The 21,333-nt window shown below is 43.1% G+C and overlaps 1 protein-coding gene across 9 annotated transcripts in view; it reads right to left on the bottom strand.

Annotated features, from left to right (window-relative positions):
* LOC138299444 (signal transducer and activator of transcription 5B) overlaps positions 1-21,333 on the bottom strand; it is a 994,326-nt gene that overhangs the window by 381,301 nt on the left and 591,692 nt on the right. For all 9 annotated transcript variants that reach the window (XM_069237688.1, XM_069237689.1, XM_069237693.1 and 6 more), the window contains one exon: positions 4,464-4,607. In XM_069237688.1, coding sequence (XP_069093789.1) covers positions 4,464-4,591 — 128 coding nt within the window. In that variant the 5' untranslated portion in view covers positions 4,592-4,607. The remainder of the gene's footprint in view (positions 1-4,463; positions 4,608-21,333) is intronic.

Below are 21,333 nucleotides of genomic sequence, written 5' to 3' on the forward strand. Positions count from 1 at the left end.
ACTATGATAATATTTCAAACAAGTCCCTAAAAACACAAACTACTGTCAGCTGTAAAACTAAAGTTCCAGCCAGGAGAGAGCTTGGAAAAACGCTGAATGGTGGGAGGGGTTATTACTTTGGGGTCCCCACTAACGTAGTGTAGGGGCCCAGAGATGACCTAGACAGAAAGGGTGGGTTGAGCTGAACGTTTTAGTGGTGGTCCCATTGTCCTAGGACCACCACAGTCTGTGTTGTGGACAAAAATGTTTTGTAAAAGAATGCTTGCAAAGCATTATGGGGCGAGTTTCCAGAGTGCAGTGAATATTGTAGTACTGTCTCTCCCACTCTGTTGGGAGAGCCTTGAGGATTTCTGTGTTTTTTTTATGTAAAGCATTTCTCAATTACAAGTGTTTTTGTGAAAGCTATGGAGCATGAAGGAGAGAGCTAAAAGTAATGGCTCTGATTAGGTAACAGTGAGAACAATGTGACTATGCTTTAATACCGCTGATAGAGTTCACGCTGCTGTTCTGTGCTGTGAGCACCATGGCCGCCATGGAGAACAAAGGGGAGAGACGAAAGAAAAAAATAGTTAGCCCACACTGAAGTAATTCAGCGATCGTGCAATAATCCATGTAATAGGGTCACATTTTGCAAGGCGGTAACAAAACAGCCCCAAGGCGGTACAAACGTAAAACATTCACCAATGACATCAAGGAATTTTTGAAAGGCAAGCCCACGAATGAGTGAAAGTGTTGTCTTAACATTTTACTTCTTTTACTACTGTAGTAACAGTCTAATATGTTCTAAGATTTTAAGGTCCAGAATGGAGAATGATTCTCATACATCAGGCTGTTGTTCAAAGTTTCAATTCGAGTGATAGAATTCAAAAGAAAAGATTCAGAAATTAATATATATTTTTTAATGTCTAATGAGATAGCTACGTCTGAATTGGCTGTAGTCATACCTACAAAATGCAAAGGAAAAGAAGGGGAAAACCCTCTGAGTTGTTAGATTTTGGTGAAGACAAGCTTTGATCCCTGTCCAAGTCAGCAAAAGAACATTGTATTATAAAGTTAATAAGCAAGATTCTCAGGATGAGAACCCTTCAAAGAGAATAAATCACAATAAATTTAGATATGCCCGAGGAAGTGTTCTTTACAGATGAGACTAAAGAAGAAGGAAAGGTTATATATCTGTGCCCCTAGTCCTGCATGGTAAGAATCTTCATTGAAGTCATAAACGTTGAATAATTCCCAACTGTCTGTGCAGATCCTAGGGCACCCGTTTAACATAGAATTCTTCCTGGGTTCAATATGGTAGAAGGTCATTAGGCCATTTTAATGTACTGAAAATACTCCAATGTAAGTCTGTCAGCAATTTCAGTTGTCAGCAATGTCAGTTCTTCCTAAATGCTGGAAATGTGGTTATGGGGTGGTTAACTTTTAGAATCTACATCCGTTGGCATGTAAAATGGCTTTCAACACTGTATGCATGATGGTAAACTTCCACCTGAAAGCTAACAATAAAAAAAAGGACAAAATAGAGCCTGTCCCTTTAAGGACCTGGGAGGCACCCCTACCCACAATGCCTTGTAAAGACAGTAACCTGCTAGAGCCATTTCTTTTTTCTGACTTGTTTTAACAGGATCTCTCAACACCTTTGACATTTACACACTTCTGAAAAAAAATGATTTTTCTAATCAGGAACATTTTCTTAACTACTTTCACTCCGTCTGTTCATCCCTCTTGTTAAGGAAACAGTTTTTTTCCTGACTCTAATATTTATTTTCTGTCAGAATGCTTTGTTTGCTCACCAACCTACCCTCATGTGAATGAAAAAAAGTGACAACTGATGCCCGGATAGTCTTTGTGGTGTGGCTATTACTATGTCACCAGGTTTAAGACTGTGACATAGTAAAACATGTCTAATAGGATACTGAAAGATAGAGAGGGGATCAGACAGAGGTCTGATGGAAGATATTATAATGGATGAGGAAGAAAGAAAAAAAAGGAAGAGACTGGAATGATCTGCCTCTCAGCCTGCGTCTATCAGTGTACCTGAACCTCAGAATGTCTCTCACAGTAAGATCTTTACAATAAAAGTCACCTTCCAAACACAGACATTGTCACCATTCATCAATCATTGTTGTTGAGACCAGCAGTGTCGCCAAAGGAATCAGCAAAGACATGTTTGCCATCACAGAAAGAATCAATGACAAAACATCAATTTCAATGACACTCACAGTCATGAAGCTCTAGCATGGCTGCAAGAATATCGACGTCTCTCTTTACATAGACTCTGAAGGTCGCAACTGCATTGTCCTAGTCATAGCCACCAAACACGCAACAGAAATCAGTATTGCAGTCAGTGGCATGTGAAAGACGTAGATTGCCACGTCTCAGCTCCCGTTGATGTTTAACAATGCCACTTCCATCTCCTTCATTGTCAAGTAGATCTTGAGGTGTTTTATTTTCTCCACAGTAGCCTGCATCAACTTCCATGCATTCTGCAGCGTCTCTGGCACATTCCAGTGGGGAAACCATTTCACAACACCAACATTTTTCAATTGTAGAACATCTGAAGACAGCTCCGTTATCGCTTTGCGCACTGAAACCAACAATATAATTTAAGGATCCCATCCAAACACCTCTGGAACCAATGAACCCTTCATCTATCAGAAGGGCTTTGAAAATGAAATCTATGTTTCCTAGCAGGGAATGGACTCCTTTATCACTCGTTTTTACTTCTCCACCCAGAATACCCTCCAATAGGTTGGATAAGTCTTAATCTTGTTCTAAATCACCATTTGGATCAACTTCCAGCACACACACACACACACACTCTCTCTCGCTCTCTAGAGTGTCTCCCCTACTGATTATAATGCCTTTTCAAGCTGTCTTAGTTAGAAAACTAAAGGTCTAGTTAGAAACACTCAGACAGCAGTTTCTGATATTCTAGAAACTCTTCAACCAAGATTGGGCCAAAGCCTGACATCATCATTGCTATAGTAGTCAGAGCAAAACATGCCTCAGCCGCAGGATCCACTTCTCCAACAGACAGAGAGACAAAAAAATGAAATGGACAATTTTAGAAAAATGATGTACAGTATAGCTTCCACACATCTAAAGAACCCAAATGCAACATTTTTCAATATATCACAGAGAAATATGAGCGGACATGAAATGATTTACCATCACATAGACAACAAAGTTTTTTAGAGATGGTCTTCTGGGCAAACATTTTTCAGGGGCAGAAAATGAAGAATTTACTTCAACAATTAAATTAAACAAATGTAAACAAATGGACTGTTAATCCCATTTTCAAAATATTCTTAGGGTTCCTGGACTGGATTGATTGTCTTCATCTAACAGATACTTAGTTTACAGTTCTGATACATCTAAAGGATCAGAAGTGTTTTCAGTTTCTTGGGTTAGACAAGATATTGCAGTTTACATGCCTCCATTTTGAACGGTCATCTGTCTCATTGTGCTTTATGAAGCTTGTAAAGTCTGGTCCACTGTTCATGCGAAATCAAGGATTGCATATAATAATGTATTTATACAGTTTGATAATGTCTTGGGCCATGGGAAAATATATATCCTCAGCAGCTCACTCTGACTGACTTTGCTTAAGAGATTAGGTTTTGTAATGAACAAGGCAAGTTAGAGTTGGAATCTGTACAATCTGCAGCTCACTGAATGTGATGATGCTGAAGAGATCAGGTTTTGTGATGAACAAGTCAGCCAGTGGCGGACCTTGTAAGAGAGAGTCTGGATACACTGAGACGTCTCCTCGTGTATTACAGCTTGTAAAATGTGCTGCTATGTATAAATATTTAAAGAGGCATACCAGATTCATTCTATTCTTACACCTACCTCCTTTATACCAATCTAATATTTGAAAGATTGCAGAAAAAAACACAAGAAAGAAAGGCTCCCTTTCGTGCATCAGTTTATAATGGGGTTGAGACTACTTCCTGATAATAATAGATTAACAAGCACCAAAGCAATAATATACACATTCAAGAACCATATGTATCCTCCCAAAAATATATCAAAATGTATCTTCGTTATATATGAACATTTATTTGTATTTACTGTATACTCACATTCAATATAGTTCACATAAAATACACTTCATACATATTAAAACCATTAAAATATCATTGACTTTTTCTTTTGATACATATTTTTAGGCCAATAAATTCCTATCCTATGGTTTTTGAGAAAGCATATTATTGCTTTAGTGCATGTTCATTTATTATTATTGGCAAATAGTCTCAATATCAACTAGTGCACAAAAGAGAACCTTTCTTTGTTGTGAGTTATATTAACCCTGTCCCTTTTAGCCGAATAGGGTATCTCTCCCCTCTTTTTGGTTGGAGAAAAATAAAACAAAAAAACCAACCAGGTTTCAGAGTTCCGCAAAATATAAATATAAGATGGAAAACACGGTTAACTGCAGAGTTCATTCTTTAACGTACCATGCTTGACTCTCGATCCACTGTGATAAATAATGTCGAACCTCTATGGGAAAGTGTTGACCATACAGGGCCTGCATCTGTCGCAAGGCATCGCCTTGCAGCTGCTGGGCCTGGATCCAAACAGCCATTGCTTAATGTTGCCACCTGTTGAAATCGAGATGTAAAAAAATAGGTCAACGGGCAGAATAAATATGAATTGCAGTTTAGTTTTTGGATTCAGTTAGTTAAAACTATAACATTTATACAGCCATCACATTCATGAATACATTTCACTAAAATTAAAGGATGCTTCATCTACATTACTAAGTAAACATCCTTTAAACTAAAAAGGCGGAAACTAATGTTTTACATCTCTCCACAACATTAGAGCATAGTGTGCACTACAAATTACCTGTTTAACAGAAAGCACACCTCCTGGGCACTAATGGCCTAAAGTGCAAGTATTGAACTATAATAACATAGCATTCGTTAAAACCCTAAAATCTGAATCAGCCCCAAAGGTGCTGGTGCTGCGCTAGCACACCCAGCCACAATGGTACCTCCTTGAACGGATGCATAAAGTGCTCTGCGCTGCAAATCACCTTACTAACGCTGCACAATTGGATTAACCTTATTGAGTGCAGCAGAACTCAAATGCTTGTGGGCCGAACAACGACGACAATACCCCTGGGAGACTAATGCCCTACAAAATTACTGCGGGATGAATCAACATTACATTCATTAAAACTCCGAGACTTTAAATCAGCCCAATATGCGCCCAACATCAGTAATACATCCTTGATAAAGGTGCCTAAAGTGCAGGTGCAGTATAATTAATAACATCACTTCATAACATTAATTCGAAACTTTAAAATGTGCAGTTAGTTTAAGCTGTGATGTAAGCAACTTGACTGAAATACGCAAATACTAGCACAAACAGCAGCTGTGGTTTCAAGAATGTTGGATAATACACAGTTTTGCCGACTATTCAGAAGACCTAGAAGCACTTACACAGCCTTTACCATAGCGCTAGAGCCAGAAATTTAACGAACTTGCAGTTTAACTGAGTTAGGTGGAGGAAAACAAGCTACTGCCTCTAATCAACAAGTCCGAACTCCTCCCTCGGTCATTAAACATTCCTTTCAAAAGCCTCTGCCAGAGGTCATGCAGACACAGATTATGTGGATGAGATCTTCCTGTGGTATTTACAATGCCTGCATAGCACTGAGCTTGGGTTCCTCCATAATGGACTGTCCAGATGCATTATCATTAGTTGGAGTTTCATTCGTGGTGAGTATGGTATGGAAAGATATGCAGCTGGCGCTAGTTTAACATAATGCCTTATGACCACCCATGCATGGGAACGTGCACTGACTTTAGTTTTATCTTGAAAAAAAGAAAAATGTTTCATGGACTTGTTAGCTCCCCTTTTGAATGAATTATATTAGAGCGCCGCTTCCCACAGCTCCTGCAGTTGGCTAATGGAGGACCGTAAGTATTTATTATAGGATGAATGCCGGTCAGTTTGTAAAGCTAACCAGAGGGCACTATTTAGTTTGTCATCTGAGCGACTGGTTTAAACCAGGTCTTTACCGTCTCAGCTTTTACTGCCAGATCTTGCTGAACTATCCCAAATTCCAGGCAAGGATGCGCTGGAGAGGCAGACTGTGTAATCTGAACACTCGCCTACAGACATTAAACTGCATTTTGTGTACGAGTGTTGCTTCCAAGCCGCACATTGCCACTCTTGCATAAGTGACTGTGGGGAGCAGCCTGGAGGAAATTACTGTTAACAGCAAATTAAACGAGGGTCCATCTAACCGCTTTTCCAAAAGGGAGAAATAATAAATTAAAGCTGTGGCTTTTTTCTCAACGTATTGTTTCTGTTGAAGGAAGGTACCTAAAGCATGTGGATGTACACCCAAATATTTATAGTGTGGCACAGGGTCCAGCAAAACATTGTTTAAGGCCATCCTAATAGGGGTGTCTGCTGAGGAGTGATCAACATTATTTTAGATTTCATTACATTGATTTTCTTATGGGTTGGAGTTGATGTAGTTGGCCAATATATTTAAAGATCTTTGAAGGACCACCTTCGTATGGCTAAACAAAACTGGGTCACCTGCACATAGTAGATGTGTTAGTGGAAGCACTCCCAAGCGGGGAGGATGCAAATTTGCAGCGTCCAAGGCCGGGAAGAGGTCTGCCATAAACAGATTAAATAAATGCGGGGCAAGCACAGAACCTTGTTTCAAGCAGGAAAATGAAGAGATTTTCCTCAAGAGTCCTTATGCCCATCTCCAATTTTTATTTGCAACCATGTGTCAGAGTTTAATGAAATTATTGCATTCAAAAGTGAATCTGGCAGACCCCAATGCTTCAACTTACTACAAAGCAGCTGTCTGTTCACCCAGTCAAAGGCAGCCTTAAAATCGATGAAACCTTCTATGTTGTTGCCTGCTTTGTTCTGCGAAGAAGGCAGTCACTAATACATTTGTTGTGATGCCCAGCCCTTTACTGAAGCATGTTTGATTTGGGGGGGATGATGATATATTTCTCAGACCAGGCTGTTAGTTCTGCAAGAAGCAAAGCAGCACAGCATTTTGCCTCCATATCAAGAAAGGCGATTGACCTTAATTGGCCGGGTTAGCCCTGTCCCCATCCTTTTATTTCGGTTTAATTATGGAACCTCACCGCTCTCGGGAATTGCTCTCAGGAACTGCTCCACCCAATTCGACTTCCTGATATAGAAAACTTAGCACCTCTGACCAAAAGACTGCTTCTTCCTTAAAATAGCTTGTGGTAAGCCGTTTGGGCTAGGAGCCACTTTCTAGCAGGCCTTACAGAGAACTTTATGTAGGCTAACTGGAGTACAACTAAGGACACTTGTCTCTTCAATGGTCGCTGGAGTTTGGGTATTTTTTCCCCAGAGGTGCTGATCGAGATGTTGCTGGTTTGATAACTTCTGAGAAAGAGTTGCCTTGAGGTAATTCACCCAGTCATTCTCTGCAATATTTGAATTATTAATAGGGTTTCCTCTGATGTTCATGTGATTTTGATGATTTCCCAGGGTTTTTCTCTTTAGAAGCTTATATTATCTTTGACCAGGAAAAACTCTTTGCTTCAGCTTTTTCCTTCCATATTTGCCTTTTGTATTCTTTTTTGGAACTATTCAGTAGTTCCCAAAGGTGAAGATTGCCTGGGCATGCCTTGCCAACCTCTTTTGGAGCTTTTTGACAGAGTTACTTAGTTTTGAATGGCAAACCTGGGCAGTTTAGTTAAATGTTTGAATGGCCGGGATGATATTGGCCTGGAATAAAGATCTAACAATTTCTTTCTGAAGATTGCCCAGGCTTCCAGGACGTGTACTTTGGTATTTAAGATTTCCAGCATCGTAAGTCTAGCAGCCTATGCTAAATCTGCTACTGTCTCCAATGACCATCGTAGTCGCTTTATATTTGTTGATTCTATAACACCCATCTGTGCAGGACCTTGAAAGTGAACAGGTGGGGAGGACCCTAGGGTTAGTATTTGACATGAATGATGGCTGCATGTGCTATATTTTATGTCAAATTGTCATACCAACGGGATCAAAGGTAGGGTGGCTAAGGTAAAATCAATAATGGGACCGGATTTGGGACCGTGGTATGTATAGCTGAGAGGCAGGTCACCTAAAAATCTTCCATTTGGAACCCACAGTAACTGCTCCCCGTGCTGGTCACACTGTTTAACGTTAAATGTAGCCTGTGTCAGGACATTCCAACATGAATTATCAGTGCCAAGTACTTCATCATCCTCTTGAGCCTTAGATTTGAGTTAAAATCACCAGTAAGAATAATATCCCAATTAGGGTAGAGCGGACAGTAATTAGTGATAGTTACCAATAATCTTTTTATTACTTCCTTTTTAAAAAAGAGAACTAAAATGAATATATGAATTAACCAACAGCAACGGTGGTCTATCTCTTGAGGCCCAGTTACTTAGTATTATTAACTGGAAGTCTGAATTCTCCTGTGGCTATCTTCAGGTATGATGAGAGGTAGACTGCTAGTCCCCCATCAGGTCTGCCGTATTGCCTGTGCTTGGTTGCCTTGATTTGTTAACACGTGAAACCCACCAACGAGAGATCTTTTTGGGACCAAGTTTTCTTGAGGACAATTATATCCGTATTTTGCCACCCTTTTCCAGTAAAGATTTTGCTCCTGCTGTATTCCCGGTTAAGAGCCTTAAGAATTTCTGTTTTGAACAAGCCTTGTGTGAAGGCTCTACTCATGCAATATGTGGGCCGTTCAAGGCCTGGGGAAGCCAGTCCCATCAAAAGTCGGTAGGTACTTTGTACAGTTGATTGGCATTTTGGTTTCTTGGCTGGTCAAGAGAGGTGCTTTGTGCACCCCTTAAGACTGATTTGGTCTGCTTGACTAATGATGGGGACAAAATATGACTAAAACGGAAGCGGATGAAGCGGATACCGGAAAAACTTTAATCTATCCCCCAAATCCTCAAAGAATAAGGTGGTAATAAGCTGATGATAACTCTACCACTACTAATTCAGCTGAAGTCCATCTTTTAAGCTCTGGGATTTCTTTTAATAATCTCAAGATGTTGCCGCTATTGAGGATATCATGACTCTCCTGTGAGATGTATTGTGGTGGAAGAAATAATTTACAAAGAGAGCCTTCACGTCTTAAGTGCTGGAATTGCTGTACAATAGCATTTGGAACATTGCCTTATGCAATGGTTTTTGACTGGGAAGATTACAAGAACGCGGCAGTTCAATATGAATTTCTTGCTCAAGTTCACCTTGAGCCGATTTTAAAGAATTTGGATTTTCCTGGGCAGGAGGAACTTTAGGTGGGGTTAACTCCAGAGCTGCCACTCTGGCCAGCTTGGCCGAAACGGTATGTCCGTGGCTGCCTGCGTTAACTATTAACAGTCTATTTGAAGTGGTTACATGTTCTAATTTTATCGTTATTAATGCATAATGTACCACCATTCTAAACTGAAGGCCTTCAAACTATTTCTGCCATTTGTGCCAAGAAGGTAGCTATGATTATTCTTGCTGTTTGTTGATAAGTGAGGGTCTTCTTGATTACTGCTCCTATGTTGAATTTACTCCTTGTGACCCCAACCAAGAGGCTTGTTTTTGGGTCTGAGTGTTTAATGACGTTTGATTCTATTAAGGATTTAATTTACTCAAGGTCTGGGGATGACTTACATTCTGCTTGATCTTCTGGGATTGTTGTTTTACTGTTACGTGAGAAACAGGTTGCAAGATTACAGCCGACATTGAAGCAGCAGAAGGTATTTCCGTCAGATCCAAGGCACTACAGGGTTCTTGTAATACAGAGATGTTTTCAATGGTCTTAGAGTCATGCTTATCAGCTAATTTAGTAAATATTGTGTAGATGTTTTTTCCTACCTTCCTACTGTATTCTGCCTGCCTCTTTGTGGCCTTCCTTAGACGTTTACGTTGCCTCTTTGTTAATTTCTGAGATGACGACATATTATTCATTAAATTTGATGTTTCAGATAGAGTTTCATTAGCTTGTTGCTGGAAGACGGGATTGATGTGGTCAGTAGAACTTAGTGAGTCACACGGCACCTAAGGTTGTGTCTCACCCCCTCCTGACTTATGGCAAGAACTGTTGGCTTGTGGCCTAATGATGAATTCATTATTGTTGATCGGTTGTGTGAATTTTAAAATGCTTGATAAAAGATGTAGAAGAACAGGGTCGTTTATCAATGTTGGGGCCACAGGAACATTACACCTGGGCCGATTTACGAACTGCTTGGGCTCTCTAAATGAATGAGGTTAGTGACTAAATTGTTTGATTAATACCTGCTATATGTTCGGCCATTAGATTCATGATGTCTATCTGTGCTTCCAGCTTGTCCGACTGGAAGTTCAGAACTTCAATAGATGATTGTAGCGGTGTTTTAAAAAAAAAAATATTTTTATTTTCGCTGCAAGTGTAATTACATTACAATAATCAAAACTTGATCCTGTTATATCATGGCATGCACTTTATCTAAATCAATTTAATGTGCTGCAATACTTTCAAATACCAGTATCTCAGTATTATTTAAACTAATATGTCTATAAGAAGAATATTATATCTTGACCCCAACCCCCCCCCCAGACCTAATCCTTCTCCGAACTACTCATCTTGCCCCGTATACCCTGATATCTCTGCAATGCTCAGACCCATTGAGTGTACAATTTTTCTTTTGCCCGTGTTGCCTCCATCTTTGCCTCCCATGCCGCACACGTAGGGTGTACTGGTTATTTCCATGCCTGGAGAATCAGTGATTTGGCTATCAAGGTACCCACAAATATTATTTATCTAGAGGAAATGGACAAATCTGTGCTTTGCGTAATACCCCATAATGCCAATAATGGACTAGGGGCTAGCTCGTATGATATCATGGCACTAATCCTTTGAAAAATCTTCTCCCAGTACCCTGCCAGGTGCATGCATGAAAAGCACATATGGAACCAATCCCCTTTTGGCAGTGCGGACACAGACCTGATGCCTCCGGATGCATTTCCTTTATTCTAGTGGGGGTGTAATAAAGCAACCATTTGGAATAAAGAGTGATTCTTTTAAACTTCGCCCCTCTAAGTGCTTTTTGTGATACCTCATTGTGCTTTCACCATTGTTGTATCCCTATTTTACACCCAGTAAGATTTTCTACTCCAAAAGTTGGGAGATTGCCTTGATTGAACACCCACCCTGAAGTGTCTTGTACCATCTCCCAATGCCTAATAGATTATCATAAAAAGCCTGGAAAATAACTTCATTGGCGCTATCTATTACTTTTTACTTTGATTGTAAGAAATGTTGGATTTGACAGTAAGAACATTTTAAACTTCCTGGAATGCCCCTTTTTCTCATTATGCACTGCACCCATGTTTTGATATGGTCCCCTATATAAAAATCCGCTAGGGTCCTAATCCCTTCCTCTTCCCACTTCTGAACATTTCTTTGATTAAGTTCTAAGCCTATCATGCACACATCCCTAAGTCTGATTAACAGGTGGGTCTTACGAATTTGATATTTAGCCTGTATTTTTAATATTCTAAACCGTATCATTACTGGTAATTTATATCTTACCCTTTTTGGGAGGCGGGGATATTTAAGAAATCATGAAAGCTGTGTGTTTGTTTCTGCCAGCATCTGGTTAAAGTAGAAATTGAGATTTGGCTTTTGTGCAGCTCTTGAAGCCCAATCCAATATAGTAGCTTCATAGTAAGTTTGAATATTGGGGTGTGCCAGCCCCCCATCTTCCACTGCAAAAGTTAGCTTCTCTATCTGTAACCGATGTTTCTTATGGTTCCATATGAACTGTCTAATTAATGAATCCAACTCATGGAAAAACCATTTAGGAACTCTCAAAACTACACTAGAAAAAACAAATAATAACAAAGGGAGAATCATCATTTTGACCAGTGCGGTCCTTCCTATAATCATCATCATGGTAGATTCCTGCCATTGCAAAAGTAATCCTTGAATCTTTTTAAAAAACCCTTGTGTAGTTCAACTGAAACAAGTCTGCCAAGTTCTTGGGCACATATAGATGCCTAGATATCAAATGGGACTAGAAGATGAAGGTAATACCCAAATATCCTTTGGTAGAACTGATATTTCTACATTATACAAGAGAGCGGGGTGTGTCCAAGATGGCGGCAAGAGCAGACACCTAAAAAGGTCTCCGCTCACGGCCCCAAATAATCCTGCATTTCTCTGGTTCCTTACGCTAAAAAAAAGACAGTCACCCTTTTAACTACGCAAGGAACACCGATGTTCCTGTAAAGCCACAACAAACATACCTTCACCGCTCGCGGACCACCAACGAAGCAGTCTGACCGCGGAGCAGAGTGGATGCGGGACTAAGACTGCGTTACAGAGCTCTCGGACGGCCTACATGGACTACTGCCTGAACCGAACCAAGGGGGATCCGTGCGCCACCGTGCCCGTGGCCAGGACCCCTCCACGAGTGCTCCGGAAAGAAGAGCACGCTCCGACATCGGGCCTAGCGGGCTCACGAGGCCGGAGAACCGGGCCCAGAAAAGGTGAGGAGGAGCGCCGCGGCGAGAGCAGTGGGTCGCGAGCGTCTCCTCCAAGAAATAGTCACCATGAGGAGCAGGAGATCGCGGGCACTATTGGACCCAACTCCGCGGAAGCGCGGCGAGGCCCAAGGAGATGGAGCACCGGGCCCAGAAGAAGTAAGGAGGATCGCTGCGACGGGGGTGGTGGGCCACGGGCGAATCCCCCATGTAATAGCTATTACGGGGAGAAAAGAGATTGCAGGCGCTACCGGACCCGGCCCCGTAGATGGAACATACGGCCTAGTAGAGGTGAGGAGGATCGCCACAGCGGGAGTGGTGGGCCGCAGAGGTCCCCTTTTAGAGGCAGTCACCGGGGGGAGCAGGAGATTGCGGGCGCTATCAAGCCCGATCCCGTGGGGACACAGCGAGGCCCCCCTAACAAATATTGCCCAGAGCACGCACACCGTTCCCAGCGGCATGGGCTCATGGTAGAAGGGCCCATACCCCGTCAAGAAGGGAGCTGAGGCACCGCAATACACACGCGGAGTATATAAAAACATCAGACCAGGAGTACAAACACCCAGCAAAACAAAACCAGGAAACACCCCATTTTACAATATAACACTCCCAGAAATAATAAACTATGGAACCCTGAAAACGATCTAATCATAAGCACCAGTTTGGACGGGCTTGGTCCTGGCGGACACTTTGGAAACAGCCCTTGCTATACGCCCACTGGGCGCGGAGCCGAACGCGAGTAACGCCAAACCCTATTAAGGCATGTATACCCTACGATAGCATACAGCGGCAAGACTAAGAGAGTAGAAAGAAATACATTACCTACCTACAGACTTTGCACACTGCACACAGCAATATAACCCGCTCTCCTAGGCAGATACAAGTAGGGGGGAAAACAAAAAAACAAAGAGGGCACAAGAAAACCATGGTTAAACCAAAGCCCCCCGAGAGGACAATCTGAGACAGACACCAAGACCCTGCCACCAGAGACGAATATGGACGCCACAGCTGTTGCCCTACGCAAAGTAACTGAAACCCTGGCTACCCACTCCATAAAATTCGATAAAGTCCTGCAAGCTGTACTGGACACCAAAACTTCCCTGGAAGCAAAAATAGACTCAGTGACAATGGAAGTTAATATTCTCAGAGGAGAACACCATAAGCTAACGGAAAGGGTAACCACTAATGAGACGACTATCGAAACAATTCACCCCGATATCAAGGACCTCAAAGCCCACTCCAGCGTCAAGAAACCGAGATAATAATGCTGCAAAAACGGACTGAGGACGCAGAGGGCTGCTCGCGCAGACATCAGATTTTTAGGGTTCCCGGAATGAATTGAATTACCAGAAGCAGAAACATTTCTAGAACGCTGGCTAAAGGAGTCCGTACTAACACAAAATGCTTCACCTCTGCTGTTGGTGGAGCGGGCTCACCGGATACCAGGAGGTCCACCGCGACCAGGAGCTCCCCCCCGACCACTGATAGCGCAGTTTCTGAATTACAGAGACAGAAACCAAATTCTAAGGGAATTCCGGACCTCGGGTCCTATAGCCATGGAGAACACGAAAATCACAGCCTACTCGGACTACACGGTGGAAATACAACGCAAACGCACCACATTCACCAAAGCCAAACAAATACTACGAGATAAAAACATACTTTACTCCCTCATGTTTCCAGCCAGATTACGTGTAGTAGACGGCGATAGGACCCACATCTTCCCAACCTCAGAAGATGTGTGGACATGGCTGCGTGCAAAAGGATTCGTGGACCCTGTCACAGAACAGGTTGAACAAAAAGACTGGCATACCCAACGCCCCCGCAGGAAGAGGAGAACAAGCTTGGGATCCGTATCACGTCCATCTAAACTACAAGCAGAGGGCGAGCAAATACAAACCATCAACGAATGCCACTTTAAGCTCATCTGGACCAATAATAAGTGTGATCATACACTCTTGACGATTTGCATGCATCCACCGTCTCTGCTGGACGGCATGCTCAAACGGCGATGCTATGACAATCACACACTGCAGATAGCATAACTTTACCCCAGAAACAGGAACGTGCGTAAAGAAAATGCATACATCCGAATGGGCTGATCTTGTGAGCCGCCTCCACCTTCACCCTCAACCCAAAAGGGTTCCCGCATGGACCTCAACCGAAATACTACTCAAGTTGGCACCAGTTGTGCCTGGTTAATTTTAATATTAGCAAATTGTTTTTTCTTTCCTTTTCTTCCTCTCTTTTTTTGCTCAACTGTGTCACCACCATACCATAGATTCAGCCGCGCCTGCTGGGCAATTAGGTGGGGGATCCAGGGGGATGGATGTCGAGACACTCTGGAACTATACTCAAAGGGCGCCCCACACAATACACAATCACAAAATATAATGACGTCTTATAACATAATAACATGGAACGTAAGAGGAATGGCGAACATAAATAAAAGCGGCAGAATATATGCATACCTCAAAAGGCACAATATACATATTGCCATACTTCAGGAAACACACTTATCTGCACACGAGCTACACACTATCAACCAAAAATGGTCAGGAGCAAAATATGACACCAAAACGTCTACCTATGCAAAAGGGGTTCTAATTTGGATCGCTCCCGGGGTCCCATTCCTAATTAATAATACACACATAGACACAGACGGCACACACGTCTACCTGAACGGCGAACTAGATGGCAGACAATTAGCCATAGCTGGCATTTATGCACCCAACACAGGGCAGGGCGAGTTCTATAAGGCCACATCTAAATTGCTATCACATGACCTGTCAACAACCATAATATGGGGCGGGACTTCAATGGTGTTCCAGATGTGTCATTAGATAGATCCCATCCACCACTGGAGAATACACATAGCAAGAGAATATCTTGGACATTAAGATCCTGTATCTCGGAGAGGAGATTGCACAATGTATGGAGGGACCTACATCCCACAACCAGAGAGTATTCATTCTATTCCCCGGTACATCTACTACACACGCGCATTGATTTAATACTAAGTACGGATACGATCACACACCCAATCCGTAATGCCTCCTATATGGCTAAGACCCTATCAGATCACTGCCCCCTGGTTTGCCACACTAAGATGGGGCAGACAACACTCATGCATCCCCACATGGCGACTACAACCCATACTACTACAGGATCCCCCCTTCCGTAAAGAAATAGCAGATAGTATTGAATCCTACTTTAAAATCAACACAGGGTCAACGTCAATGCGTGCTACCAAGTGGGATGGACATAAGATAGTAACGAGAGGCATGTGCATGACAATAGCAAGCGGAGTTAAGCGCACACTGACCTCAGAATTACGTGACATAGAGAGGAACAAACGCAAAGCAGAACGCAACACATCGCTACATGGCGACACTAATAGTGACGTATCTCACTTGCAAAAGGAATGGAACGAAGTTGAATCTCGTCTGAGAAAATTCGATTACCGCCACTACATGAAGCGCCTACACATGGAAGGGGACCTTTCCAGCAGAATGTTAGCTTGGCTGGTGAAAGGAGAACACAAACACGCTCCTATAAATGCCATTTGCCTTGATACGGGTAAAATAGTCAATACGCAGACAGAGATCAATGACACCTTTAGACACTATTACGATAGCCTATACAAGGCAGGTCCTCCCCCACCGCCCGAACAGCTAAAAGACTTCAAGCTTTCTCCACTGACTCGCTTAATAACAGAACAAATATTAGATTTGGACAAACCCATAGATATAGATTAAATACAACAAGCCCTGCAACAGCTAGCTCACAATAAAGCACCAGGGAGTGATGGACTCCCAATCGATTACTACCAAACCTTCTCGACACAGACACTGACCCCTTATTTATCTATGATACAGGAAGCATATATCGTAGGACGACTACCTAATTCTCTACGTGAGGCATTAATCATTGTCCTCCACAAGAAAGACAGGGACCCTCTTGATGTCCGCTCATATCGCCCGTTATCTGTAACTGTAAAATATTAGGGAAGGTACTGGCGAAACCGCGTCCTCTCAATAATATCCACCTTAATTCACCCAGACCAATCCGGATTCATACCAGGACGCAATACCTTTATTATTATCAGAAACCTATTGCGCTTAATAGCTGAAACTCCAGGACACGGACAATTCCAGTGCAGCAGTGTCTCTAGATGTTGAGAAAGCGTTCGACACACTGGGGTGGACATTTTTGATGGCCAGGCTAAAGGAAATGGGATTTGGCAAAGTGTTCACGTGCTGGATATCCATCCTATATGCTGACCCAAAGGCACGAGTCAAGACAGGTGCGACTATATCTGAGGAGTTCACGATAGGGCGAGGCCCCCGACAGGGATGCCCTTTATCGCCACTCCTTTTTGCACTGGCAATAGAACCTCTCGCAGCCAGATTGCGTAGTGAAGCAGCACACTGGGGTATCCCAGACGGTGACAGCCATCGCATCGTCTCCCTGTACGCGGACGACAAATTAATATTTCTTCGTAATCATACCAAATCCCTACCAGACCTACTACAATTATTAGACTCTTTTGGGGAGCTATCCGGGCTCCATGTGAATTGGGCAAAATCATGCCTATTACCAATGCGACTGCCATTGGACTCACAAGACAACACAAATTCCACACATGGCCTACAGTGGAGAAACACCACTTTCAAATATTTGGGTGTACACATATATCATGACGAAGCAGACTTAAAAGAAGGGAATCTAGAACGGGCGATAAGATCCGTAAAAAGTTCACTGCCCTTTTGGAGCTCCTTGCCACTCTCACCTATGGGTAGAGTGGCAGTGGCCAAGATGATAGTCCTTCCTCGACTGCTATATTATTTTACCGCACTACCACTCGTGCTACCAAAATCTTTCTTCACACAATTGACAAGACTACTGACCGACTTGATATGGGGTGGGAAACGCCATCGAGTGGCCTTGGCCAAAAACCTGCCTTCCTCTGGAGAGGGGAGGGATGGGTACACCACAGTTTTAAATATACTACGCAGCAGCGCAAACACACTGGGTCATGACCTGGCTGAAGGATCCCCTCGGTCCAGAGACCAGCACCCTAGGCACAAGCATAGTGCATTCAGATGTACTGGAATGGCTTCTCAGTTGCGAGATAAGCCCACAATACAGTAACATACTGATAAAAACAGCTGAACGTATTTGGTGCCGGTGTGTAGATCCAAGAGCATGCACCCCACTATATTCACCCAAAATACCACTACAGGCCATACCAGGAGCAGACAAACTACGCAGAAGATTAGACCTGTCGACCTGGATCACAAAAGGGATCCAAACAGTGGGAGACCTCTTCTCGGAGGGACAACTCCTCTCATACGAGACGCTGGCAGAAACACACAGACTGGGCAGTAGCGAATTCATTGTATATGGAGCGCTACAACAGTTAATACGGAGCGCATGAAGAAACAGTAACAAAGAACCACAAATTTCGCCGGTCTTACATGAACTACTCCAGGGTTCAGGAACACAATCAGGTATCTCCTGGCTGTACAAGATTTTCCAACTTAACCCAGATGTAGCACAACCACAGGCTAAGGCCAAATGGGAAAAGGCCTTACATACACCCATAAGTGAGTAAGCATGGTCCATGGCACTCACAACCACACGTGAGATATCACGCAATACTCGCTTCCGGTATACGCAACTCAACAGGATACCAAGCATGTACCCGCAAACTGGACATGATTGTCCAAGATGCGGTTGCCCGTCAGCCGATTTCTATCACATGACGTGGGACTGCACACCATTGTTCCAAATATGGCAAGACATCACCAAATAAACCGCATCCAGGACCGGGTTACCTCTGTCCCCCACCCCTGAATCCTGCATCCTGGGAATACTCAAAAGACGCAGCAAAGACAAACAAAAACACAGATGCGCAGACCTGGCATTCATTATATTTAAACAACTTATTGCAGCACAGTGGAAATCGCTGAGCGCCCCTAGCCTGCACCACTGGACATCAGACTTACGGAGATGGGCCACAGTGGAGATGCAAGCACTACACACATTATGCGATAGGGGAGTGGTGATTAAAGGAATAGAAATGTGGGAATCCCTCATAGAACAGCTGAAAGATAAAGATGACACCCGCCCATCCTGAACCGCATGCACAGCTCCGAACCAGATCGTACGTTTATCTCCCAATTAGACTAATGATATCGCGATACCAGCATGGTGATTCACCCAGACGCTGAAGACATGCAGAAACTCGGGCAAGTAACCCAGCTACAACATACGGGGATACACAGGTTTCTCATGTTTCCACATTGCTCTCCCCCATCACAATGTAAGATCAAGGACTTAGTCTCTTACCCCCCTGGCTGATCTTCCCCCTGCTCCGCCCCTCACGCCAGCGCCTAATAAAACTCCACACGATTCCCCAAGGTGACCTCCTCTCCTTTTACTGTTTTTTTTCGCTTCTCTTTTCTCCCTTCTCCCTATCTTCTCTTCTTAACGCAATCAAGAGTGAAATACTAACTTGTAATTATTTTGAGTTTGAACATACAATTGATCTGTTGGTACACAGAGATGGGTGCGGGTAGCGACCAATACAAACACTGTAACTTGATGCATTAATACGATCATGCTTGTAATAGTTGTACTGCATATAACAAATTCAATAAATAGATAAAAAAATAAAATAATACAAGAGAGCCTCTGATTTAGACGCGATTGATTTTACACCCACTCAAGTCCGAAAAAGACTTGATCTTTGAAAAAGCTCTATCAATATTATGTAAATCCTCACGCAGGTACAAGATCATATAATCGGCGAATAATTTCACCTTAGGTGCTAAAGGGAGCGGAGCCTGTATATGTTGATCCTGTCTAATCGCTGAAGCCAGTGGCTCAATGAAAAGTGCAAACAGCACTGGTGACTGAGGACAACCTTACCTCGTGCCCCGTGATATCTGTACCAGTCCTGCTATTTGTGCACTTACGGAAACCTTGGCTTAACCTACGTAGCGTCTTAATAAACTTCCCTGGGAAGCTAAACTTGCCTAAAACCATAAACAACGTTTCCCATTGAACTAGATCGAATGCCTTTTCAGCATCAAGCATTATGATCACCACCGGATAATGATTGTGAGATACAATCGTCCACTATTGGGCCATAGAAGCTTACAAAATGGATCACTTTGTCTGCCAACATAGCAGTAACTACTATCCATCTTGTCTGCGGGTCTCTAAAAACACCCTTTATCCTCCCTGCAAATTTTCTAGAAAACAAAACTGCCACACCTCGTACCACAGCATCAGCCGACGCAAAAAAGGAATGGGCGATACACGCAGGGAGTTTAGGTAGCTTAACATTGACCTTAAAATGAGTTTCCTGCAAAAGGGCGAATTGTACTTGAGATGTTTCCAGCCAGTTAAGAACCGCTTGAAGTTTAACATTATTATTAGCCCCATTTAAGTTACAAGAAGCTACTCTTAGCTTGAACCCAATCATTTCTTAATATTCCACCCCATCACCTCCATGGCCAATTGTGTTGCAGCTGCATTCTTCATTGCGCTCTCATCTTGTACCTTATCTTCGGGTAAAGGATATAGCTGACTAGTCTCCACCTGCATTTTTTGCTCTAACTCCACCCTGTGTCTCCCTCCCATCCCCACCATCGCCAAGGGCCTCTCTCGCCCTGGCCCCTCGCTCCCTTGAACCCCATGTTCCCCCCCTATCTCCATTGACCCTCCCCAACCCCCAAAAAGGAGAGTGCACTGACATGGCACTCCTAGAGCCTGACCCCCCCCCATTGATCAACAAGACAGCCGGCGGAGGAATCCAAAGAGGGAAAGAGAAAAGGAAACCACATGGCGCATCAATTCAAATAAGCAAATACACCCATCTTCTTCTTTTCCCTTCCCCTTATTCTTTCCCATTTGTCCTGTCACCTGTTTCCCCCTATCCCCTCCCCTTGTGGTTCCTCCTCGATTCACCCCCCACCATTCTCCTACAAAAACCGCATCATCATTTCTTCAAAAAGGCAAAAATATTTTTTGCATCTTGTACACGCTGAAAGACATGCACTTTTCCTTGGTGGAGCACTTTAAGTTTGGCCAGTTGTACAATATCGGCCAGAGCCCCTAACCCCTTAAATTCATCTATCAGTCCAAAAAACTTGCGTTGCCGATGGGCCGTGGCAACAGACATATCAGAAAACACACAAAAACTGAAAGCGTCCCCAGACTTAAAGTTCCTCTTTTTGACTGCTTGAGAGAGAATTTGTTCCTTGATCCAATAGTCCCCAAAATTGACTAGTATAGTACAAGGATATTTTGAGTTCATGGAGCGCGTAAATGGTACCCTGTGTGCTCTCATAATTGAAAGATCTGCTTCAGTTTTTGCCTTGTCTGGAAGAATGCAATTGCAGATCAGAAACTACCTGGTTACGGACGAAGCTGCCTCCGTTTCTTCTGACACCCCTACGAACCTGAGATTCGAGAGCGGAGATCTGTTTTCCATCTCATCCAACTTTAATTGGAGTTCCTCGAGTTCTGATTGAATCCGAGGTATTGTCGATTCGGCTTGATTTCCTGTGTATTCTAAGTCCGAAACTCTCGGCTCCACTTGGGTTAGTCTTGTAGAGAGGTGGGTTAAGTGAGTGTTCAATTGGCGGAGCTGATTCTTGGTCTCCTGATGGGCCACCTCCTGAAACAGTTTTATTGCTCGCAGCTCCTCCAAAATCTGCCCCATCCATTCCTCCATCTGAAGGGTGCCAGGTACCCTGCATGTTGACCTATGGTTGCTAGGGCTGGGGATGGAGGTGTGAGGAGGCACAC

This window comes from Pleurodeles waltl, chromosome 6, assembly GCF_031143425.1.
Source record: "Pleurodeles waltl isolate 20211129_DDA chromosome 6, aPleWal1.hap1.20221129, whole genome shotgun sequence".
Lineage (NCBI taxonomy): Eukaryota > Metazoa > Chordata > Amphibia > Caudata > Salamandridae > Pleurodeles > Pleurodeles waltl.